This window comes from Panthera tigris, chromosome D1, assembly GCF_018350195.1.
Source record: "Panthera tigris isolate Pti1 chromosome D1, P.tigris_Pti1_mat1.1, whole genome shotgun sequence".
NCBI classification, from domain to species: domain Eukaryota; kingdom Metazoa; phylum Chordata; class Mammalia; order Carnivora; family Felidae; genus Panthera; species Panthera tigris.
The window spans coordinates 7,912,289-7,938,026 of record NC_056669.1 but is presented as its reverse complement, the minus strand read 5'-3'; the positions used below and the strand labels follow the sequence as shown (position 1 = coordinate 7,938,026).

The 25,738-nt window shown below is 45.6% G+C and overlaps 1 protein-coding gene and 1 long non-coding RNA gene across 3 annotated transcripts; one reads left to right on the top strand and one right to left on the bottom strand.

The window, feature by feature from the left end:
- The first annotated feature begins 2,370 nt into the window (after window positions 1-2,370).
- On the top strand, window positions 2,371-7,558 carry LOC122231134. 2 transcript variants are annotated; one of them, XR_006208290.1, is made up of 3 exons: window positions 2,371-2,466; window positions 4,206-4,308; window positions 7,320-7,558. It is a non-coding gene; the product is annotated as an uncharacterized LOC122231134 (long non-coding RNA). The 2 variants fall into 2 exon arrangements; XR_006208289.1 differs by having other exon boundaries at window positions 4,087-4,308.
- A 15,755-nt stretch (window positions 7,559-23,313) lies between these two features.
- On the bottom strand, window positions 23,314-24,110 carry CD1H11orf87 (chromosome D1 C11orf87 homolog). Its single transcript, XM_042958322.1, has one exon. It carries the CDS (start codon window positions 24,108-24,110, stop codon window positions 23,502-23,504), a length of 609 nt encoding a protein of 202 aa, XP_042814256.1. The 3' UTR covers window positions 23,314-23,501.
- Window positions 24,111-25,738: the final 1,628 nt, after the last annotated feature.

Below are 25,738 nucleotides of genomic sequence, written 5' to 3'. Positions count from 1 at the left end.
CTGCTAGGAATTTACCCAAGGGATACAGGAGTACTGATGCATAGGGGCACTTGTACCCCAATGTTTATAGCAGCACTCTCAACAATAGCCAAATTATGGAAAGAGCCTAAATGTCCATCAACTGATGAATGGATAAAGAAATTGTGGTTTATATACACAATGGAATACTACGTGGCAATGAGAAAGAATGAAATATGGCCTTTTGTAACAACGTGGATGGAACTGGAGAGTGTGATGCTAAGTGAAATAAGCCATACAGAGAAAGACAGATACCATATGGTTTCACTCTTATGTGGATCCTGAGAAACTTAACAGAAACCCATGGGGGAGGGGAAGGAAAAAAAAAAGAGGTTAGAGTGGGAGAGAGCCAAAGCATAAGAGACTGTTAAAAACTGAGAACAAACTGAGGGTTGATGGGGGGTGGGAGGGAGGGGAGGGTGGGTGATGGGTATTGAGGAGGGCACCTTTTGGGATGAGCACTGGGTGTTGTATGGAAACCAATTTGACAATAAACTTCATATATTGAAAAAAAAAAAGAATAGGAAGCAGACGCAAGATTTCATGGCTCTCCTGCTGTTAACTTCCGTATTAGGTGGTCGTCAGGCTATTAAAGCCTGACAGACCATTATTAGCCCATTAATAACTATGCATTGATTTATACATCACGTTAGTGTGCCCTCTTCATGGTAAGTTAATGTACCTCAGGAAAAAATTAGAAATAATGTTTGTTGAACGTATAACAGAGTCCCGTTTCCAAAGTAGGCTTATAAGTGAGGTTATAGGAGGAAAGCATTCACCCCAGAAATTTAAATGCTAAGGACTTGGGGAAAAAAACTTCAAACTCCGTAAGAGAAATTTATTTTTCTGTGTTCAGACGGGGTACATAACAATTCCAGACAGACTGGATATCAATTTTCCACATGTTATTTGCAAGATTAAAAACGTATGAAGATCTTGGTGGTATCACTGAGAAACTGATTTTAAACTGTTAAATGTTGGAAAATGGTATTGTGTGCTTTTAGGTTAATACCTTCTAATAGAATTTGACTGCTTGTGGCAAGGATCTCTAGGGATTAGGAAAATCCTTAATACAGGATCTCATGTGAAACTGAGTCCAGGTAGGGATATCTAAATATTTTATAAGCCTATTTAGTCTAACAGATCTAAAGAAGAATAAGGTGTGATTAAGTTGTGTTAGAAAACACAGTTATAATTTCATTTAATATTGATGGGCTATACTTATCTTTGGCCTCTTACCAGAAGCTCATTAAATTGATTATAAAGGATTTTTTAAGTAAGAAGACGTGAAGCAAACAGAAAAAGATGGCAGCTGAGATAGGATACTTTCTCAGAGATCTTCCTGACCCTCCATAAGATAGTAACCCAAATTCCCATCCCCTAGCTTGATTACACCGTTCGCTTCTTCTCTTTATGGTACTTATATCATAAATAATCCTAGGAGGTAGTGAGGGGATCAGTAAATACAGCAATGAGGAATCTCTAGCCAGGTCACCCTTAGAAATGCAGGCAAGGGTGGATGTCTCAGCAGGGAAGCATGACTCTAGCATAGAACCAAGGAAAACTTGTCTTTAGGAGCAATTGCACATGGCAGAGCTGGCTTTATTAAGACTAAAACTCAGCTGCAGGGAAACAAGGCAAATCCTGGTCAGGCTCAGAAAGAGGACCCAAGTACAGGGCCAGGTGGGAGCAGGTGTGCTGACGAGAGGTCCTGTCTTGGGGAAGAGTGGAAACCAGAGCCTCGGACAGAGGACCTCCAAAAGACATCAGATAGCCCCAATTTTAGAAGCACAGAGGTGAGACAGCTGGCTCCTCCCACTGCTAGAATACTGGTTGAGAAAAAAAGTTTAAGTGCTGAAAGAAATAAAAAAAGAATTGACAGGCTACTAAATAATGTTCCATGTGAAACTTCTCTCGTTTGTAAATAGACACTTATTTATTTATTTATTTATTTATTTATTTATTTATTTATTTATTTATTTATTTATTTTGAGAGAGACAGAGCACGAGCAGGGGAGGGGCAGAGGGAGAGAGAATCCCAAGCAGGATAGACATTGTTTTATAAAGCCCATTAGTATGTGTTTATTTTCAGCTGATCACACAATCATCCTGTGAAGGACTCAGGGCAGGTCTTTTGAACCAGTTTCATAAAAAATGAAAGGATGGAGGAGCCTGGGTGGCCCAGTCAAACGCCCACCTCTTGATTTTAGCTCAGGTCATAATGTCATGGTTTGTGACATCGACTCTCACATCAGGCTCTGCACTGACAGTGTGGAGTCTGCTTGGGATTTTCTTTCTCCCTCTCTCTCTGGCTCTCCCTCTGCTAGAGAGAGAGAGAGAGAGAGAGAGAGAGAGAGCGCGCACGTGCGCACGCAGGTTCTCTCTCTCTCAAAATAAACTTTGAAAAAAAAAAGGAAAAGGACTTGCTGAGGTCTGCACAACTGACAGGTAGTAAAATCAGGATTCATGCTTGGGCCTCCTAATTCTTAATCCAGTGTTCTTTTTTTTTTTTTTTCTCAGTGTTCTCTCAATGCCCCACTTTTCTTGCCAACTCTGTTAGCCATTAGTAAAAAGAATAGTTATGGTGTGAAGGAGAAGATGAATAGAAAATGACTTTTTAGAAAGAGGATGGGACGGTCTAAGATTTTAGTCCTTGAGGCACAAAGTATATTGCTGTGCATTATAGTCTGTCTAAAGACAGGCTAGTGAGTTTCTCATAAACTCACTGGACAGAATTGCCTTCCCATGCCAAGATTTTTCTAGATGTAGAGATGATGCCCAAATGAGATCTGAAAGTAAATTCAGAATCCCCAAGCCTAGCAGGAAGTTTTAGGAGGCACCAGAAGGAGAGATGCTCATACAAGTGTTCCTTAGTAATAGCCAATGACTATTATGTACAGCAAGAAGTCACATGCTTGGGAGGGGAGGGGTAGGGAGGGAGCAGATTACTGGTATATTTTGTGTTACCAATCAATCAAGAAGCAGGATAAACATTGGTGGATTTTTTTCTAATTATCACAGCAGAAATTATTGTAGATAATATGATACACATTTTATGAAAATAGAGTTAAATATTGGCTGTTGAGGTCCCCCTTAGTTTTTCTTTACCAAACGGGGTACCCATCCCCCAGCTACTGGGAATGGTGGCTGCTAACAGTTCACAGCCGCACCACTGTGCTGAGAATTGTCCTCCTCAAAAGAAAGGCACATCCCCCAGAAATACCTAGAAGGTTACGCCTTCTCCCACAGGTGTCCCACACAGGGACGGACTGACATGGGGTACAAAAGTGCTGCCCCCTTGCCTCAATATAGAATAATTCTGTAGAGCCATTCACATTCCGTAGCCTTCTGGGATCAGAGATTGGGCTAAATCTAAACTCAACTGAACTACATCTTTCTTTGCTTAGCTACTTTCTCTGTCCTATCCTGCCTTCCTCACTCCCTTCCAGGTTTTACCTGAGAGAACTCCCTCACAATAAATTACTAATACAAGAATGCCCATGTTGGGCTCTGCTTCTAGGCAACAAGTCCCCAAACCAGGAGCAATGTGTTAATCCAGTGGGATCATATCCCGTCCCCCCAAATGCCAACCCAAATCTTCATTTATTATTTAGCAGGAAAATGAAATCTACAGATTTGTGTCTTATCCATACATATTTTTCTCTTTCTTAAAAAAGGGCATAATGCCCTATTTTATGCCGTGGGACATATCATGGCATATTAGTGACGGCTAGTACATATGTGGATATGTATCAGGCGTAAATCTCTAGAACAATAGTTTTAGTATTATGGCATTTGACTCTCACAACAACTGAGGTAGGTTCTCTTATTATCCTCCCCATTTTATAGTCAAAAGAACTGTGACCTAAAGAGATTAACTACTCTGTCCCAAAGTAACATGACTCCAGGGCCCAAGCTCTTAACCACCATACTGTATTACTTCTCCACAGTAAGCCAGGTTTATATAAAATGATTGCTGAAATGCCCAAGTAATTTGAGAAAGTTCTTCACAAACTGTTCACTCTGTCTATTCACTTGCATAAATCGTGAAATTCTCCATCAATTTAGTTCATTGAAATGTCTGAAGCCCCTCTGGCCCGGAGCAACCTGGGTGAAGGTCATGTTTGCCTGGAACATTTCTCAGGAGGGCTACGGTAGCATTTAGGGGCTGGGATCTCTTACTGCAGAGCTCCAGAGGCAGACGCTGGTTCATGTGCTGGAGGAGGCTCATATCGAAAACTGGAGTATTGTACGTTGGACACTCTGAGAAGCAGACTCTGAGACCAAGAGGTAAGTAGAATTCGTTGATTTGGGAGGTGATTCCAGGAAGCACCAGTGGAGGAGAGCAAAATGGGTCCAGGAGAATCTCCAGGAGAGTATATAGAACATAGTTCAGAATTGGTCCATCCCAGGCACGAGGAAACTGAGCTATTTATGTACCAACTCCCAAGGGTCATTGGTGGTTGTCTGTTCCTAGGGGTGTTAACTCCCTGGGACTTCAGGCTACCTGAGCAGGAGGCTTGGCATTCTCCCGCAGCCTGAAAAAGCACTCAGAGAGTTGTGATGTTTACTGTAACAGGCCATTCACATGGAAGGGAATCCACATGACATTCAGGACGTCAGGGAATTGGGAGAGGCACTGACTGCCTCTGTTCTAGCTAACAGGACTGGAAATGGCTCATGGATGCAAGAGTTACAGGGAGAACGAGAGCCACAGCACGTAGCCAACGTGGAACAAGCTGTAAACACAACAAAGAGCAGAGAGAGAAGTAGCCCAACAAGCCGAGCGGAGTGGCCTGAAGCAATTTTGAAGACTCCTCGTGGCGGCTGCGACACAGCCACCTTGTACTTGTGTATCGGACCCATTTAATGGGGACAGACACGGCGGACTGTTAGGAAGCTGAGCGGTAACTCATGTTTACCGGTACGTGTGCCATCCCCAAGACCATGTCTGTAAGAGAGCGATAAAACCTACCCACCACCTTGGCGGTAAGATCAAGCTCTCTACTCCTTTGAGAAGATAACCATCTCATTCCGCACAAAGGCACCTCTAACCAGAAAAGCCCAAATCTCACACAGCGTGAGGTGCCTCAGACGTGCGCCCTGTGTGTGTGCCTATCAATTTCATTTTGGTTTCAAGTCTATGGAGAAGGTCCTGGACCCGAAGCCCACGAGGGAACACTTCCTGTGCTATGAGGGTCGTTTGCTGGTCCTGTTTTATTTGCTCATCTCTCACCTAAGCTAGGGTAGGTGAAGTCCATTACTTAGAAGGATTCCCTGCTTTAAATGAGCTGCTCTTGTAAAACTATAAAACCAGTGTTTCACTGAACGTTCAGGTGCATTTAGGTTTCAAATTTGGAGGCCCATGAGGCTTCCTGGGATTCACTAATATGAGAAGGAGTAATAGAAGTCAAGGAGGTGAGGGGCGCCTGGGCGGCTTAGTCAGTTAAGCGTCTCATTCTTGGTTTCGGCTCACGTCATGATCTCATGGTTTCATGAGTTTGAGCCCCACACGGGGCTTTGGCTCACAGGGCCGAGCCTGCTTGGGATCTCTCTCCCTCTCTCTCTGCCCCTCCACCACTCATGCTCTCTCTCTCTCAAAAATAAATACATACGCTTTAAAAAAAAAAAAAAATCAAGGAGGTGACAACACACCCAGTGAAACACTGAAAGGTATTCAGGGCCCTCATTCAAGGATAAAAATGAGTGATAACACCACTGACAATCATGTGCTAGAGTATCAACCAGAAGGCTTTAATTAAGCCAGTGTGATCCTTCCGAACCTGTTGTGTAACAGCAAAACTCCTCTGGTCTCTTCTGGAGCAGGTTATTTCAGATCTACAGGATTACAAGACCTGAGAGTCAGCCTCTCAAGTGCATCTTCCTTCTGAAGATGAACCGCATCCAACAGGATCCGTCAGGTCTGCTGCCTGGCTCCGCTCCACTCACTCCCAGCTGCCCTGAGTTGTTACTCAAGTCCTGAGAATAAACAAGGTCCCTTGGCTAACTTTACTGATCAGTAACACTGTAGTCCATATATCGGCTATAAGGGCAGGTGGTCTTCAATGCCATGTGTTTGCCTTTGGAGGCCTGCACGCCCTGGAATGAAATAAAGGGTGTGTGAAAGGGGTAGGAAAAGCGCACGAGTTGAGCTGAGACTCAGAAAAAACCACGATGGAGCCATGGGTCTCACACATCCTAGCCATGTGACTTGGGAAGGTCATTTCAGCTGGCCAACCCTAAATTTCTTCATTTATAGAGAAAAGAGTCAATAGAACTTATCTCATAGAACCTTATAAAGGGACATAATGGATCCTAAGTGCCTAACACAGTACCTGCCTACTTTGCAAGTACACAATAAACACACTGCTGCTGTAGATGGGGAGCCACGATCCATGTTCCCGTTGCTGTGTTAGATGCACAATATAAAATTTTTTAAAGAAAAAAAACATCAAAGTCGCTGTATAAGCAGGCATTATTATCCCCATTGTAAGGTTGAGGAAATGAAGGCTCCGAGGGTCTAAGTAAGTTGTCTCAGGTCCTGTGGCTGGCATGCAACGGAGCAGGAACTCAGTGTAGGCTTGACTAACTGCAAAATCTATGTTCTTCGCCCCGCGAGATGCTTCTTCGTGTCTCCTGCAGAGGCGCTCACCCAAATGGCACTGAACTAGGTGTCGGCATTGCCAAAGGATGCTCTCTTTGGGGTTGCCCTGGGCAGGGCCTCCTGGTGCCCGTAAGTGGGTGGCTGTTCATGCTGCTGCCCTCCTCCCACATTTCCCATGGTGTGAAAGGGGATTTTCACAGCATCAGAGGAAGAGCACGCTGCCCGAGGCCTGAATTCCTCAGAGTATCATCTGTGGTCTACGGTGCCGGTGCCTACGAGAGTTTTCTCAATGGTCAGAGAACAGATCCAAAACTGCAAGCCTTTTTTTTCTTTTTTCTCCAGTTCTCACTATTTTTATTTTTGTGTGTGATCACATAAGCCACTAAGGCCTTCAGTCTAAGGGTTACTGAGATTTGGTGTCCATAAACTGAGGCTCACACATTCCCAGAATTTGCTAACAAGTCTGACTTCAACGATTGGCAAAGCTGCCCGAGCCACACGCTTAGAGTAGCTGGTTAGAAAAGCCCCAGTTTCGAGCAAGCATGTGGCCTTAAGCCGGTCTTTTGAGTTGTCATTAAGCAATAGACAGTTCCTGTTCTGTCCCAGGCTCTTCTCACACACTTTAGAAATGTTAACCTGTTGTTAATCTTTACAGTATTCCTTTGGCATAAACATTCTTATTATTACCTTTTCTCAGGGGGAAAACCGAGGCAAGAACAAGTTGAGCAAGCCACCCAAAGTCACACAGCTGGAGCGTGTCAAGCCAAGACGTGAAGACAGGTGGTCTGGGCCAGCATCCACACTCTCATTTTATCTGAAAGTTCCTGTCGGTTGTGCTTGTTGTGTATTGTTTGAATAATGTTGCATATCGCCATACTGATGACCCCAAACTTTCTAATTATTAACCTTTAATGACAGCAACAAACAGCAACGCTATCTACGGGGCATTCACTTTGCGCTAGTCACCATTCTAAACACCTATTCATTCGTCTAATATATTAACTCATCCATCCTCCCCGCGACCGTTCCACACTTACATCCCCAGATCAGTTTGCAAATTACAGGAGTGAGGAGGAGGCAGCTTAGTGACCTGAACGTCACCCGCACACAGCTAGTAAGTCATGGGGCAGGGCTCAAACCCAGGAAGTCTGTCTCTCCAACGTATGCTCTCCACCACAGCCTATCACAGCTCAAAAATGGGTCCTTTGCACCTGTCTAGCTTTCTCCATCAGAAAGCAGGGACAGATACAGTACCTGAGAGGCAGTTTGGACCCCGCGCCACAGGTCATTTTCAAAACTGTAACAAGAGAGGCTAGCCAGACCCAGCATTCATGGAGCAGCCAGCATGTAGAGGAAAAATTCTCATTTTGGACCAGGCGTAGCCTGCTGTTAGCAAAGAATCATGATGGGGATGCAGAGACAATGCAGGAATAGGGTGAATCAGCCAGAATCAGAGCTGCGGGGCCAGATGGTCTCTGCGACTGGGCATGTGGTGACAGGCGAGCCACTCACCTTTCCTGAACCCTGCTTTCCTTCCCAGTAGTTTATGGGTGGGGTCAATCCCACCTCAGAGTTTTGTGAATAATGAATAAGATAATAAAAGTGAAATTCTTAGCATCGACACAGCTCATTATTACTGAATAAAGGACAGTGAAACATTTCCAAGAATTCCATTTATATTATTTTTTAAAAAACACACGAGCTCCAATCTCTACTGAACACGTGACACAGGTCTCTTCAAACGCTGGATATCGAATGACCCCGCTGGTGTGTCTGCTTAACTGAAGCACCTTTCCTCATTCCTGCCTGCACCTCGGCTGAAATGTTTCCCTCTCTATCTGGCTTCTGGGAGGAGGATGCTGTTAGTACTTCTGGTACAGCATCTGACCTTCTCCGGTCCTAAAGGGGTAACTGATTGTTTTCACCAACGATGCCAACATACCAACAGCCATATTGGTAGCGTTTTGTTTCACTGCATTTGAAGCCGCCATGTACTTCCTCTTGGCCACAACTCTGTTTCATGCAATTTGGTGGGTGTCTGTGGCTTTTGGGTTTGTTTCAGAGGCAATGACTTTGCCAACCCAATCTGCATAATTCTGTTTACTTGCCTTTGTGAAGGAGAGACCTTGCCAGAGCCATGGACTCTGACATCAGGGTCTGAGGGCCGTGGGGTTCTTTTGTCTTTTTCATGCCAACAAAAAGGAACCACGCTCAAAAAGGTGGGCAATTCCATTCTGTTCCGAAGCTGTGTGTAAGTACACAAAGAAATAGCATCTCTGTTCCACCTGTACAATAAATAATGAGCATACGCCCTCCATGGCATCCTGAAGAATAAGCTGTTTCCCACTCTAATCTTGGTAGAGTCTACAGAAATTAGATTTCCCTCAAGGTCCTCATTCTTCTTCATGAGGCACCCCTCCACCATATGGCTTTAGTTGGCATTAGCCATCACTTGGGGGCTTCACTAAAGACGCGCTGTCCTAATATGTATTTCCAGACATAGAGATTCAGTAAGTAATGGGTCAGGCCCAGGTCACCTGTAGATTCAATACGTTGATAATCTTCTCCCTTCTCCACACACAGTCCTGCAGGTTCTGAGGCAAACGGGTTCTTGTACTACACCTTCGGGCGTGCTCTGGTACACACGGTTTTGTTAAGTCCTTTGTTATTGAGGGGAGGCTCACAGAAGTAATTATTTGAAATCGATGATAAAAAGCCACAGCATGGAAATGGAAGATGAGGAGCTCTGGAATTCGGCAAAGCTTCATTCAAATCCAGACTCTATCACTTACTAGCAGGGTGAGCTTGGGGAAATTACTTACTATCTTTGAGACTCAGTGTTTCATCTATAAAGCGGGAATAATACCCACCCCCCCGCCAGCAAAAAACATTTACCCTGAAGGTGAACTGGGATATCTTGGTTAAATATAAAACAGGCACAAACAAAGCACCCACTTTGAATGTGGATAGGATAGTTCCTAAGTGGTGCTGAAGTGTCCCCTCCTTTAAATGACATTGTTATGTTTCTACAAGGAAAAAGAACAAAGGTCAATGATATCTGTAGGCTTAAAACGGGATTTTCCTGGAGATTTTGCCTCTGACTTGTTTTTCTTTGGCATTCAAAGGAAGGGAACAAAGCCTGGGTAGACTCTACTGTGGGCCCACAGACGGAGTGACCCAAAGAAGGCTGTCAGTGATGACCGATGGCCCTGGACTAACCCCTGAAGTAGTTCTAGCATCCAAACAGGCAAAGAGCTGACTGATTAGAGGCTGCAGGAGTGAGCACACTCAGGTTCCAAGCCCAGCTGATGCTCAAACCCGTGGCCAAGTACAGATCAGCGTCAACCTGGCCTGACAAGACGCTGTGGCCCCCGCGTCTCTTCTCTGCATTGGAGGAACCACAGAGATGTGAAGCCAAAGATGTCCCTGACTGGGATCAAGCCCTGCAGGTGTAGAGGATTGGTTGACCAACTTTCCACAGACAGTACCTCAGTCATGATCTGAAATATGAGACTTTGTACAAGTGACACTAGGTTGCCCAGTTATTCCATTAGGGGTGCCTGGTGCAGCTAGATGTTCTATCAGGCACACTGAGCGGGAAAAAAATAAAAACTGTTATCTGAACAAAACATGGAAATAGTTGCCACGGGGGGGGGGGGGAACAGAACTTTACTAATGGACTTCTTTATTTTACATTTTTGCATAATTTTTGTGTTAAACCACCTATGACGATACACTAGGAAGCCACATCTTTGTTTTTATTTTTTTAAGGCCAGAGGCCTATATAGATCTTCATCTGTCCTGGGTCCTGCCTGCTGAGGGCTGAGTAGGTGGTTTACTCCCTTGATCAGATCTTAAGGTCCTGAGGCCAACAGTCCTACATCCCAAGTCCGGCCTTGAAATATGCCCTCCTACCCAAGGCTTCTGTGAAAATGGGAATGTTTTCGTAGATTATTCATAGCCATTATCGGTAAATACCAAATACACATGCTCAGTACTGGCAAGAGTATGGTTCTAAAAAGGAAAAGTCAGGTAATACTACAAGAGGAACACACTTTCATACTGAATTTTCAGAGAGAGACACTGGTCCTAAATAGAAAGTGTGACTTTGGGAAGAACCATATCGTGATTTATAAGAAAGATCTATATTTGGTCATTCAGATGGCTAAACTAGACTTCTCATATATATTTGGTCTTGATCCACGGCTCCTGGCTCACAGTCCCAAAACCTATGAAATTTCCTCAAGTGTAGAGAGTGAGTAAGGTGTCTTTTGTTATGTTAATGAGGTGACTTTGGGAAAGCATCTAAGGATGGGGGTTAGTTGCCAGGGGAGTCAACCATTTTTTCTTTTTTTAATTTTAGACAGAGAGCCCTCACAAGCAGGGGAGGAAGCCAGAGGGAGAGGGGGAGAAAGAGAGAGAGAGAGAGAGAGAGAGAGAGAGAATCTTAGGCAGGCTCCATGTTCAGCACGGAGCCTGATGCAGGGTTCGATCCCACAAACCCTGGGATCATTACTGAGCCAAAATCAAGAGTCAGATGCTCAACTGACTAAGCCACCCAGGTGCCGTGAGAGCCAATCATTTCTTTAGAGGGTCAGAACTCCCAGTTCAACCTGGTGGGGAGAAGAAGGGTTGGAAGTGGAATCAACCCCAAATATCAATGATTTCATGAATCATGCCTATATAATCAAGCCTTCGTGAAAACCCACAAGGGTGGGGTTCAGAGAGCTTCCAGGTTGGTGAAACCACGCAGATGTGGGGAGACTACACCCAGAGAGGGCAGGAAAGTTCACACCCTTTCCCCATACCTCGCCCTGTGCATTTCTTCAATCTGGCTCTCCCTAAGTTGTACCCTTTTATAAGAAATTGATGATCTGGTAAGTGAAATGTTTCTCAAAGTTTTGTGAGCTGCTCTAATATATTAAACCTGAGAAGCAGGTCTCAGGAACTGCTCATTTGCAGCTAGTAAGTCAGAAGCACAGATAACAACGTGGGCTTGCCAATGGTATCTGAAGTGGGGCTGGCGACAGTCTTATGGAAAAGGGCCCTGTACCTGTGAGATCTGATGCTGTCTCCAGATAGTGTCAGCATTGAGTTGAACTGTAGGACACCCAGCTGGTGTCAGAGAATGCTTGTTAGTGGTGTGGGAAACATCCCCCTCCATACATTGGCACTAGGTCCAGCAACCCAAAAAGAGGACAGACCTTCAAGTGAAAGAAAGAGAGTGGGACACTGGGCAGTTGAGAGAGCTTAAGAGCATCCTGGGGCAGGTGAAAGGATTAAAAAGAAGGAATGATGGATTGTGGCAATTCTGCCAAGGGCCTGTGGTTTTCATAACCACTGAGGGAGAGGGACATGTTTTCTAGTCCAAGAGCCTAAGCCTCTCTTTGCCTCAACTCCAATCTTGCTGCCAGATCCAGATTTCTCTGTCTACACACGAATGGAATCCTATGGCTCCCTTTTGGAACGTGAGAACCAAAGAAGATTATATAATGATCAGTTTGTGTTCATTCAACTTGGTTTTGCTTATACTGTTTCATTCTGGAAGTCTTGTCTCTCTAACGGAGCCATAATCTCTTTGAGAGGATTGGGTCCTACGTTCTTCTTTAGTGTCGCCCTCTGGGCAGAACCAGTGGACACTGACAAACGCCAGGCGACTGGCCGCTCACCTGATTCTTTACCTTCAACAAGTGTTCATTTGGCCCCAGGGGCTCTATGGTGGATTCACTCTTCCTGTACCAGCCGTGAGAAGTATTAATGCTCAGGTCATAAGAACAAGCTTTGCTGAGCTATTCACACCAGCATGGAGTAGGGACAGTATGTGGTGGAGAAGCATTGTATCTGCCAAGCATCTCCCTGAAGATTTAGATCACTGAAAATGCCAAAGATTCCAATGATGTCATGCTTCTTGCCACCTAGGAGTCAAGTGAAATTGGTGACTGTCACAAATATCCTGTTAATTTTTGCTTTTCCGGTGTATGACTCTGGCTAGATCCTAGAGCAGTGTCAAAGACTTCATCAGGCGTGTGTCCGTAGAATTTTAACTGATTGACACACTTGTTTGTTCAACATTTATGCTGAATAACTACTCTATGCCAGGCACTTTGCTAGAGACTAGAATGTGATGTTGGAGCACAGAGAACATGACTTTGCTACTGATCATCCCCTAGGAAACTCTGCCCTGCCCGTGCCACCGAACCCTCACAGAAGTAAAAACAGGAACTACCATGCCCACTATTGGTAGACCTTTGCGTGTATTTTCTCAGGTAATCCACACGACAAACCTTCACGAAACTGAAACATGGAAAGTTATGGAACTTGTCCAAGGTCTCACAACTACCAAGTGAGAGAGCCATGATTTGAACTCAGGCCTTTCCCCATAATTCCGGTTGTACTGTTTTTTCAACAAATTCACCAACATCCTGGGATTCCTTCTCAGCAGCGTATCGATTCTTGTCCCTGCCAATGGTGTCAAATCTGATTATCTCTCTCCTCTAAGAGAGCCAAGCAGGGTTTATCATAGATCCTGTACAACTTCACGATTCTCTGCAGGCATGTCTCAGAATTGCAACAAATGCCTTAGAAACTAATGTCAGAACGCACACACTTCCAGACATACGGAGGACTCCTCCAACTTGACAGACGATGAGTAGTCATCCAGGAATTACATGATAGTGACAGTGCTATTTCTTGAAGCTCATATGCCAAATTGCAGGCTGCTCCACAGCACTAGGCTTCACCAGTCTGAACGTGGCCTGGGGACACACCCATCGAGGCTGTGCCAGCAAAGCCCAGACCTCCATGTGAACGCTCATTATGAATGATTCACTTTGTCCCCGACTCATGACAGCTAAGCAGCACTCGGGCTAGGGTCGCCCTAACCAACAAAATAGGAAAGCATCCATCCGTTCCCTGCTGTCTCCTCCTTCCTTTGCTTCCTCTCCCTCACATCACGCATCTAATAATCGACAGCTCCATCAGTTCCATAATCTCACATGCTCGGCAATATGCCATTATTCTTCGCCCCCACCCCTACTGGTTCAAACTCTCATCATTTGCTGCAGGATTACCGCGGCTGTATTCTATCTGGTGTCTCTACGTCCAGCTCTGCGACCGCCAGTGATCTACTCTGCACGCTGATGCTGCCAGAGTAATATTTTAAAAATCCAAATGTATAACTCTATTCTATATTCAAAACTCTCCACTGACTCCCCATTGACAACAGAAAGGCATCTTCTTAAGAGCTACTCTTGAAGGGCCTTTAAGAATATTCCTCCTACTTTTCAGACTTCTTTTATGTCACTCCCAGCGTGACATTCTCCAAAGACGCGCAACACTCTTCCTTCTGTGCTTTCAGATGACGTGCTTTTCTTTCTGCCTAAATTGCTTTTCCTTTTCTTGGTTAACTCCTACTCATCCTTTAAAGCCAACCTAAAGTCTTATCTCTTCTGGGAAACCTTTCCTAACCCTACCACACAGACCACTGCTACTTATTTTGTACGCCCAGAGTAACTTTTGCAAGTATTTGCTACCACGGTGGAACGGAATTGAAATTTATTGTTGAATCAGACTATAAGCTCCTCAAGGTTAGGGGCAGATTTTTACCCATCTCCCCTACTTGAGGAGTGACAGCTGACATACCGTTCAGTAAGCGTCAGTTTCCTGCCTTCTGCCTACCAAGATCCCTAGTTGCTTACTTACAAAATTAGGGGCTTGGGTGAAATGGGTTTTACAAATCCTTAGAGCCAAACGGTCTTTCATCAGTTAACTCACATGTTTGCATGGCTCCTTTAAGTCTTTGCTCAAATATCATGTTGTCAGGGAGGCTTTCTCTGACCACCCTATTTAAAATGTAGCATTCTCTCCCGGCACATCCCTTATCCTCTTTACTGAATTATTGTCTCTATAGCACTTTTCTCCCTATAACATACTCCATAATACTCATGTGTTTTATTTACTGTTTCTCTCCAAAACAAAACAAAACTCTCATGAGGGCGAGAAATCTACCTGTACTCCTGTATCTCTGGCACCAAAAATGGTGCCTGGCATAGAGCTGGCTGTCAAGGAATATTTGTTGACTGAATGAGCTCTCAAATGTTAGAGGTGAAAGGTTCAAAGGGATCATCTCATCAACCGGATTTAAAAAAAAAGTCACTGACACCTAGTCAGCAGCCACACCAGGATCAGCTACAGAGATGTGGTCCAACAGTGAGGACTGCAGGCTGACTGACAACTCTCAGAAACAGGGTAGTGTAATTGAAGCAAGAAAATGAAGCTAACTATGAGTCTAAGAACAGGACTAACCTGGGTGGCCCCTGAAAATACAGCTGTCACATCCAGGCCACATGGTCACACGTTGGGCATAATCATGATTCTCTGTGCATCTCCCCACAAAACACACTGTGACAGAAAGAAGTGGGTGTAGCCCCCAAGGGCAAAGATAGAGGAGTATGTCTTCTAGCCTCTCCTTTCTTTGTTCTTCTCTGATGACGTGTGTACCTTTGGAACTTAGGGACCTACACTTCTTCGCCTTCTATGGCAGCACCCTACAAAAGGGTGACACTTATTATCTCTCTCATAGAGACTTGACTGGGGCCCACAACATAAACCCTCCTGGGACCAAGCTATTAATTTAGGGATTTCACACACTGCCAAGTAGAAGGGGGAGACGGTGTCTTTCTTTTATCACCAAATTCTAGCCATTCAAGTCGAAATAACTACCTCTGTGTAAACAAGCATAACTAATAAAGTATTTCTTAAGCACCTCTTAATGGAGGCCCATTTATTAGCAGGTCAATCCCTCTTCCACAATGTATTCTCCACTTAAGACTGACCTGTGTGGAGGCAGTCAGGGCACAGGATACTACATTCAGAAAGCAAAACAGCCCAAATCTATGACTTCTTGAGTGGTTTTACCTAAGGACCACATAAGGGACCATATAGAAAAAAAGTCTATCCCTTACAGTTCTGTGTAGTTTGGAGGGAAGAAGGGAGTCAAATGTTGATGGAGAGAAGGGTAGATTCCAAGGTTCTTGGATGCCAAACCCTCTGATTGCCCTCGATTCAGGACAAACAGCTATTGAGAGACGTCCAATGATATGTACTCTGTTAGGATCAGGGAGTCCGAGGACTTTGAGGCCAGGAAGGGCTTTGGAGAATCTCCCTGGCTCTACTAGGGGGAACAAGTACTAGAGACAGCTAGAGTACTCTTCTCTCTCCTACAGAGAGGCAGTGGCACTGTGACAGGGGTGGTGACTATAGGCAACAAGAAGTGTTTTTATGTCCCATGGCCTGAATGAGACTCAGAGATACTCATTGGTCCCAGTTGAGGGGGCCCAGAGATGCTTAAACACAGGAAAAACAACAAAATCCTGCATTTGGCACAAAAAAGCCACTGTAGACTCAGGTTTGGGGAGACTCGGTGGAAAAAGACCAGAATCACAGGTTCCAGCAGTGGGTGCTACCCAGGAAACAGACTGGCCACTCTCTCACCCAAACCAGAAAGGATTGGTTTAAGACTGTCCAAGTCTGAGGAACCTTCCTCTTCATCCACCAGGATATAACATAAATTATTCCCAGACACTACTGTGGAAAGGAAGAGAGAAGAAGAGATAATTTGAGAGTATGACATTGTTTTTTTAAAGGGCTACCTTTTGAGGTCTCTGTGAGAAAGATAAGCTGGATCACAGGAAGAAAGAATAGAGCCACATTTGTTTTTCACATCTGCACAGGAAAGGTATTTTTGCCATCGTAGTGCATTTCAGGGTATTTTTCAGGATTTTTAAAAGTCTATGTGAAACAAATTTTCGTATCATGGAGTGACTATATATCTCTAGGCTAAAATTAAAAATCCTAAGTCAGACCCATGACCCAGGGAGTGAGAAGATTCATGAATGCAGATAGAGAACTGTCAGCATAAAGTAGAAAAGAAGGGTGAAGAAAAGTTATCACTGGAGCCCCTTCTTGGTCTGTAAAGTTTTGAGAGGCGGAACCAGTTTTTCAGAGAGCAGTGCCCAATACTACCAGCATCAATTCAAGACTGGGGCATATTTAGAGAGGTATTTTTGGAAAAAAGAGAATGGACTTCAACAACTCATCATAAAGAGCATACGCAGCCAATATTTAATTAAGTCGACCCAGGAAGATCCCAGGAGTCAGGGAGTAGGTTCATTAGTAGTCTTGTGAAATCTAGCTGAGTCAATACTCATCCCCTCTCTTGAGGTTAAAAAAAAAAAAAAAAGAGAGAGTAAAATGTATTTACTTCCTGGGAATAAAGCAGACCATGATTAAAGATTAGATTTGGCACCAACCAATCCATCCTTCCCAGTGTCTTTTGGTAAAGAAAGTCACTCATCTCCACTCTAGAAGCCACTAGAAGTTTTTCCTAGCTCAAGGAAAACATTTCCAACATACTATCTGCAACTCTTAGGTGTGGGTGTAGGGTCATGTAATGGACCAGTATTGGGAAGAGGCTGTGCCTTCTTGGAGACCAAATAGTGATTGATACAAGGTAAAAGATTCAATCCATACCCAGATTTGCTAGCCAAACTTGGAGGGAGTGGGTACGAGGGCACAAAGAAATAAATGTAGGATAATAATCAAGCTCTCACCTTCTTGGGAAAAGGGAGAGCAAGACCTTAATCACGAATTAATGTCTTTTCAAGAATACAAAGGTTTACTATGGTAGCAATACAGGTTTCAAACATCTCCCAATTCAGGCTCCCTTATCCATTAGCTTCTGTCTGTCTCCTATTCCCTAACTGCCATGAGGGGTTAGTCACAAGGCTGAAGTCAGAAAATAGACAAGGCCCACTGCAGAGGTAGGACGCCACCTATGGTAGAAGGAATCTCAGGTAGATAAAAGGGGAGCTTTAAGAGGAAAATCTGCTTCTTGCAGTCTGGGGTAATTCTGAGGGGGGAAAATGAGACAGAATAGAAGAGTGAGGCAGGCAGCTGTTAAGGCTATCATGTTTCTCTTCTCCATACAGTTAGGAGTCAGAAAGAAGGGGGTGGTGCTTCATAAACATGTAAATAGTTTTGGAGAAGCCCAAGGATTAGGGCTTAATGGCAACCTCTCCCCCCTGGAATGAAAACCTATTTTGTGGCACCACCTGACATGAAACAAGACTAGTTGGACGGAGGTGGAAGTGATAGAAGAATAATCCTGGGCTAGAACCAATGCCTCTCAACGGGAGGTTAATGGCGTGCAGGACACCCAGAAGTTCCTGTATCTCCAAGAAGAGGACAAACTGTGAGAGCCCTGCTGGACCCAGGGATGGCAGGGTGCGGGATATACCGTCTCCCACGGGAGAGGACTCGAGACTGGGTACACGACTGCAGTGGTGAATGTCAGGACAAAAGCACCTCAGCCTGGAGAGCAGCCCTACTCAACTACTTTCCAGCACAGTTCAGCTAGAGCCCAAGGGATTTCTATGAATCTGAGGCTCCCCAATTCCATAACTGCCACAAAATCATGTTAACCACACCCTTTCTCCACATACCTGATTATATTAGAGAAGTGCAGGCAGGCAAAGAGGAAATCTGAAAGACGAAGTATATGACCTAGACAGCCTGAACATCTGCCAAAAAGGATTGCTAAATTGGACTGGACTCAGTTTATCGGGTTATAGTAAAATTTATAAACTTCCCATTTTTTGATGTGGTTGGTTTGTGAAGAAGGTCAGATGAGTAATAACTAAAAGTAAAAACTAATTTCTTTGTGCATCTGAGGGCAATAGAGCGAGTAATTTTATAATCTTGGTATATTATAAATGAATAAGGAATAGTGTCCAAAAAGCCAATTAACAAGAAAACTCTTTTATTGATAGAAAAGCAAAACAAATTTTCCATGAATTCTAATATCTGTTTTATTCTATTGGATATATTGGAGCTCAAAAATCAGTTTTTCTGTTGCTCTTGTCATTACTGTTGTTGTTGGTCTCCCTATACAAACAACCCAAAGAAATCACAAGTGTCCCTGCTTCAAAAAAGGTAGAACTATCTTAGTAAGACATTGTCCCCAACTGAAGTTAATTAAACTCTTATTGTTAGCAAAGCATTCCTACAGGGCACCAATGGTATTACTAGGTTGGTGACATTAATAAGTACTGATGTTAAGTCATCAAAGCTGCTTCTCAAATGCTATCAAGTAAATCAGAAACCAAATCAGAATCGGAGTGATGTTCAGTTCAATGATTAAATACCCCTCTATAGAGACATCAGTTCATTCTAATGTGAATGAAAACATCTAGGAGCCATGATCACTAATCCCAAGAAAGGACGGCCCAGATTAAGTGGTTTTTCAAATTCAGATTCAAAGTTCAGATTAACAGGGGGATGGACCTGAGGAGCCTGACCAGATTAAAGTTTCTGGTTCTAATTTAACCTATAACTTCCACATAGTACCAGCTAGCAATTGCTCAACTGTCACCCACAGAAAAACATTTAAAGCGTAGGTGTACACAATGGGAAAAAATATGGAATTTTAACCATTATCTAACTAAGTCAATCGATACAGAAATGGTGGAAAAGTCAGATGCCAAAGGTTTTTTTTTTTTTAAAGCTAATTTATCCATATTTTTCAGAAGCTACATATCAAACTAAACAGATAATGGTCATATTTTCACTTTACCATTGGATATGCAGATATAAGTTCTATCTCCACACAACATACAGGCTGAAAATTTAAAAAACAAAACAAAACAAAACAAAAAAACCTAGCCACAATCCAGGTCTGTGGCCCAGATAGCCCTAAAGCTCTTCTAGATGTGTTTGCTTTCCATCTAGATATTTAGACCACATAGATATGGTCACAAGTTCATTATCATTGCTACATTTGAGTCACTAACTAGGAAAAGAAGCTTATCTAATTACCAATTCCCAGAGCCAACCGAGACTCTCCCCTTTCATTAAATAAAGAGAAAGTCATTCAGATTTAACCCGAGAAGTAAGTACATGCATATACCTGACACCTCAGTATCCTCTCTGGAGAAGAGGATGGAACAACTATTTGGTTTCCATCTCATTCTTGTAATGACAGAAAAGAGAATACAAAAAGTCCATTGTAAATTTGTACAAAATGTATGCATATATAAATACATATCTATGGGTGTATATAAATTCTAAAGAAGATTATATTTATCTACATCTTTAAGATTCAGAGTCCCATACAGCTGACATAATGGTATTCTCTCTCCAATTGTCTCATTTTTAAAAACAGCAAGAATCAAGCATGCCACCTTAATTTATACTGAAGAGCCATTGCAGAAGTTGGGCTGCAGCTATAGGGATTTGAAGCAATTCATTTGACGGGACATCGGTGAATAAAATCCTTAAAATAAATTTAGCTATTTCCAGATTGCCTTTCGTTTCATACAAATGAAATCCAAAATGCCCTGTTGGTAGCATCCCAAACTCCTGAGACTGTCATTTGAGCTCAATAAGATGCAATGCTCTAAACAGGGTCTGTGCAAATTGCTGGGATATGTGCTTATTGCAATAAGTGGGTGTGGGGACTGGTCTTACTAGAATTTCATGTAATTCACTATCATATAAATCTCAAGTGACACCACCAGAAGCTTAGAATTCTGAGTATCCTAAACTCAGTATGAAATCTGAGTCACAAGCCACATCATCCTTACAAAGAGCACTATTAAAAATATTCAACCAGAGCCAGTTGATGGAGAAAGGCATACATATTTAAAGGTGCACAATAAGGTCATATTATGGATGTGTGCCCATGTTTAGAGGTATCAAGATATTTTTTAAACAGTATTCGTAATGCTTTCATTTCTCCTGTTTCCTCTATTCCTTTGGGGAAAAATGATATAGGACAATTTCCTAATTACCCCCTAGAGTGTACAGGCTGCTCCTTGGAAGGGGATTATTATTGCATGCCTTGAATGCACTGTGATTCATAAGGCAAGAATGTACGAGTAGCTTCAGCACCAAGGATATGGAATCATCATCCAGCACTGCTCACAACAGAACATCTTATTGCTTTAATAAAATGGGAAATTATTCACTGTAAAAAGTGCACCAAATAAGGGGGAGAAAGTAATATCCATGCACTTAGTGGAGCTTATTGGAAATGAGGAAGCTCCCTTCTGAGTCCCTGATTCTATTCAAATTTCAAAAGTCCAAAAGTCATTCTGTAATAAGGTATTAAAGAGCTACAGCTGGATGAGGGTGAGCTACAAAATTTAATGGACTTTCTTCTTCACAGTGCCTTAGTCATCCTGATGTAGCATGTAGAGCTCTGATGCTCTAAAGGATTCCCTAGTGGCCTCAGGGAGTTAATGCACTCTTTCTAACTATTACTAGGAAGTGACTAAGGCACTGGAGAGAATCTGGTTCGTTGTTTAATAGGCTGTACCCAAAGATTATACCTGGTCTTCCTAATATCACAATATATGGCATGCTTCAGTGATGATCCTCTGTGCTTCAGGAAAGGACTTGAGTATCTAATGGGTCGTTAAAATTAAGCTTATTAAATTATTTGTATAAAAGATGCAGACTGAGCTTGGGCAATTTAACAGATGACCTAAAACCTCAGAGGTAATCTTTTCTGTAGATAAGAGCACAGCAGCCTGGAACCGAGAGAGAAAATCTAGAATTACTAGTTACTTGAGAGAGGGATGCACTTAAGGGCATTGTTGCCTTACACGCTTCAGGTAATAAGAACTCTTCTGGTTGAGCTTTTTGTAGAACATTCTCATTCATACGTTATCCAAACATTTAAATAGCTGTCAAAGAATTGATTCCCAAGAAAGGACGCCAGTGCACGTAATTAAGATTGTAATAGGCTTCTGGCCCCTTCTATCACCAATCCAAGGGAAACAGAGTGGTAAATGAGCATAGGTGGACCCACTTCTAACACAGAAGGCCTTGTCTGGCAACAGGAGAGAGAAAACAAAAACACTGACCTTCTTCTCTCTCACTGTGTCTTTCTCTCCATCTTTTTTTCGTATATCCAGGGAAGGTAGGTAAGCCAGAGTAAGAAAAGATAAAGAGCCTTTCTATCGCTGCATCTCAGATGCAGGCACACATTTGTAACTAAACAAGCTTCAAATATTTTTATCCGACAAGCAGTTACTGGGTTTAACTTCTCTTGAAATCTGCATGTCCTGTCAGTTACTGGGTTTAACGTCTCTTGAAATTTGCACGTCCTGTCATCCAAATTGCCCAATATCCCCACCAGTCTCGCCCCCAACGCACACAGTACATGAAGCACACACGCCACTGCCTCCAGGTGGTAGGTGCATGCAGCGAGGACTAGAGGCACTGTTTCAATATTAACCATGTTTTAATAGATGGCATTCCTGCACATCCATTATCTGTTTGTTTTCTGTTGTGGTTGTTTCTGCTATTCGCAAAAGAAAAAAGAAAACATGTGTTATCTCTTTATAACAGCCCACTACAGAGTAAGATACAAAAGAACACTTCTGGAAACAGCGGAAGCCAGGCCTGTACCACGGAATTGTTCATCCAGTGGTAACCATTATATCAACAGCTAGAAATTAAGAACAAGACTATACAGTTTGGAGGATGTAGTACAGAACTATAGTTTGCTGCTGTATTTGGTACCAATATAATAAATATATAACAAAGGTGCACTTGCTCTAAAAATTAAACAGAAACATTCTGGTTGGTTAGATACTGCACTTTCAGTACTGCACATCACCTAGTACTTTTTTTTTTTTTTTACAAAAAAGGTAACTAATGCAATGTTCAATAATAAAACCAATAGTACACGCGCAAACCCGATTGTAGAAAAAGAAGAAAGAAGCCAACAAAAAGCTAAAATAGTCATTTCCCAAAACAGCCCCTCCTCCGCCTGCACAACCAAATAAAGTAACCAGTTTGGTGAAGCAATTTCAGCACCAGACCTGGCTGGACAGCTTCCGGATCCTCTGTGAATCCTGAAAATGCCACAACTCAAAAGGTGTACAGCCGGGGGCAGGGCAGGCAGCAAAAGCAGATCTTTCTTTCTTTTTCATTTTCTTTCTTTCTCTTTCTTTCTCTGCTTTTCTTTCTTTCTTTCTTTCTTTTCTTTCTTTCTTTCATTCCTTCCTTTTTTTCAACTCATTTAAAGATTTTTAGCCAGCGAGGGACATTTCTAAAAGTAAATTTAAATGCCTGGTCCTAGAAAAGGGAATGGGTAGCTAAGGGGTGAGAAGAGGGCTGACCGGAGATGGGTTCATGTCATTTATGTTTTTCTGGGACTGTCTCTGTGGCCTCTTGTAGTTCTGGTGCTTAATGTAGACATTTTCTTTATAATATACTATTGCCTGAGCCCGGCTGAGGGTAGGAATGGGGAAGGGAGGGCAGCTCAAGAAAAAGGGAAAGCTTATGGGGGGGGGGGGAGGGTGGTGGAAGGAAAGGAAGTTAACTGAACCTTAACTTGACAGCTATGTACAACACACCGGGCCCCCTCCACTCCCTTTGCTCCGGGAATCAATGCCTTCTTTTCATATTTGGTAGCTTGTGCGGTTTCTCCTCCTTATTGTGTGTGTGGGGGGTGGGGGGAAGAGGGTGCAGGGTGGAGAGGGAAGACGCATCGTTCATTGACAATGAGAAATTATGTGACTTGTCATGCGCTTGGATTGTGTTATTAGTATTATAATAATTACTATAAATATTAATAATAAAGTATTATCAGCGTTATTTCTTCTTCCGAGACTTTCCTTGCCCAATATTTACAAATACCGCACAGTGCCTCGGCGGAGGAGAAACAGAGTGAGGGGAGGGCAGATACGGAAAGAAGGAAGAGGGAAGAGAAGCCAGAGAAAAGTGGGAGGGGAAGGACGGAGGGGGATAAAAGCAAGGAAGGCCAAGATGCTGGACATGAGGGAGAGGAGAGGAGAGAGGGGCTCAACAATCAGGACAGTACCACCGTTTGCAAAAGGCCCTCGCCAGCTGTGTCCAAACAGGAGGAGGCCGCGTGTGCTCCTTGCGGACTGGGGGCCGGTGGTGGAGGAGGAGGAGGAGGAGGAGCGCGGGGACCCTGGCACGGGAGGCCGGGGGCCGAGGACGAAGAGGAGGCGTCGGAGGGGGCGCAGAAGGCGAAGTCCCGGGGCTGCCTCTCCAGCCGGGTTTCTTTGGCAGGGGCTGGGGCCTGGCCGCTCGCCGCTGGGGGCAGCCCCCGGCCGCCGCGGTTGCTGCTGCAGTGATCCCGCTCGTACTCCTCCTGAGCCCTCTGCATCTTCCGCTTCTTCATCCTCCGCTTGTGGATGTGGAAGGTGGAGAGGGACAGCACGATGAGGCAGAAGATGAGGGTGACCAGGACAATCAGCACCAGCGTGGACGAGAAGGACTGGAAGAGCTGCTGTCCCACCTGCGTGATGCAGGTGCCGCCGCCGCTGCCGCCCGCACCCGGGCCACGGGCGCTCGCGTTGCCGCCGCCGCTGGCGTTGTGGGAGGCAAAGGTCCGGTTGAGGAGACACGGCGGCAGCGCCAGCCTCAGCTCCTTGGGCGCCCTGGCACTCATCGGCACTGGGCGGGGAGGGGCCGGGCCCACCACACTTCCTCTCCCGGGCACACCGTTCCCACCAGCCAGGAGGAGGACGGAGCCCACGCCACCCCAAACTACTCCCTGGTGCGGGAGAGGATGACGCGCGAGCCAAGGGCCGAGGGGGCCACCGCGGGCGGGCGGGCGAGCCGGCCGGGAGGCGAGCGGCACGCAGGAGATCCTCTCCGGCCCCGCCTGGAACGCGAGTCCGCGCGCCCTTTTCCTTTCCCAAGGCACCAGGCTGCAAAGAGAACAGGCTGAGTTAGGACCCCGGCCGCTGCCCGGGGCCGTGCGGAGCGCCGGGAGGCTCCGCCAGCCCCGCAGAGCGGCCCCCCGGGCACGCTGCCCCAGCAGGGCGCCGCCCGCCGTCCCCACGGCCCGCGGACCCCGGCCCGCCCGCCCCCCGACCGCGCACCCGAGCCGCCGGCTTCGTGCTCGCGCCGCTCGCCGGGAAGGGGTCTGCGCTGGCACCGCGGAGGCACGGATTACTCAGCAGATAAGGCAGGCTTCCTGCGCCCTCCACAACTTTCTAATTGCAACCGACACACGGCCGCCCGGGAACGTGGTCCCCGCTTCCCAGAGCGCCGCCTCGCCTCTTTCCTTCGCCCTCCTAGTGGACGTCTTCCCGTGGATCCTGCCCTTCCCAGCACCCACCCCCCACAGCCCAGCGAGCCGACTCCGCTACGCAGTGCTCCCTTCTCTTCCCTCCCCCTCCAGACTCTCCTTCCCTGGCCGGCTTCAGGTCCCTTAAGTCCCGCGCCCCTGAGGGACCACAACAACCACATCCTACTCCGCCTCTGTCCGTGGTCACAGCTGACGCGCAAGATCGCGCTCCATCCTTTCTCCAGCCTTCTTCCCTGGTACCTCCCCCCGACCAAAAAAAAAAAAAAAAAAGCAGCTGAAACACCTTTTTCAGCTAAAGCACATCCCCGCAAACGCCCCCTTGTCCCCATCTCCCGGTGCCCCGCACTGGGCAGTATCCTGCTCCTTTCTAGGGGGACTGGAAACGGAAGGCTAAGGGTTCTCGTCTGCAAAGTTTGGCGAACGGACCTTCTCTCCAGCCTTCCCGGCCCCAGCTCGAGGCTCTTCCCGGGCACCAGAGGTGGGGGGCGCGGCACCCAGCAGAGCCCCCCCCCGGCCGTTCTCCGGAGGCAGCTGCTAACTGTTGCAGTGCGGAGCGGAGAGGAGGCGTGCGAGCCGGGGCTGGGCAGGGTGGGGGTCGCGGCTCCCGCCAGGGGGGCCTGCGCAGGCCGCGGGAGCCGTCCTGCCCGCGGGCGTCCCGGGCCCCCGGCGGCCCGGAGCCTGCAGCCGCACCCCGTCCCTTACCTGGGGCCACCGGCTGGCTGCGGGGAGGGAGCCCCCGCCGCGCGGCTGCAGTGGCGGCTGCAGAAGGCGCGGAGTGAAGGGGCCGGAGACCGAGCCTCGCCGCCGCCGCCGCCGCTTCGGGGAGCTCAGCTCGCAGCCTATTGCCAGAGAGGCCGGTGACGTCAGGCAGCCACCGCCAGGGCTCCGAGCCACCCCTCAGGCCCCCACCCCACCCTCATACCCCAACACCCCGGCCTGGCCGAGCGCGCCTCGGCCACACACATCCCCAGGCTTCCTCTGCG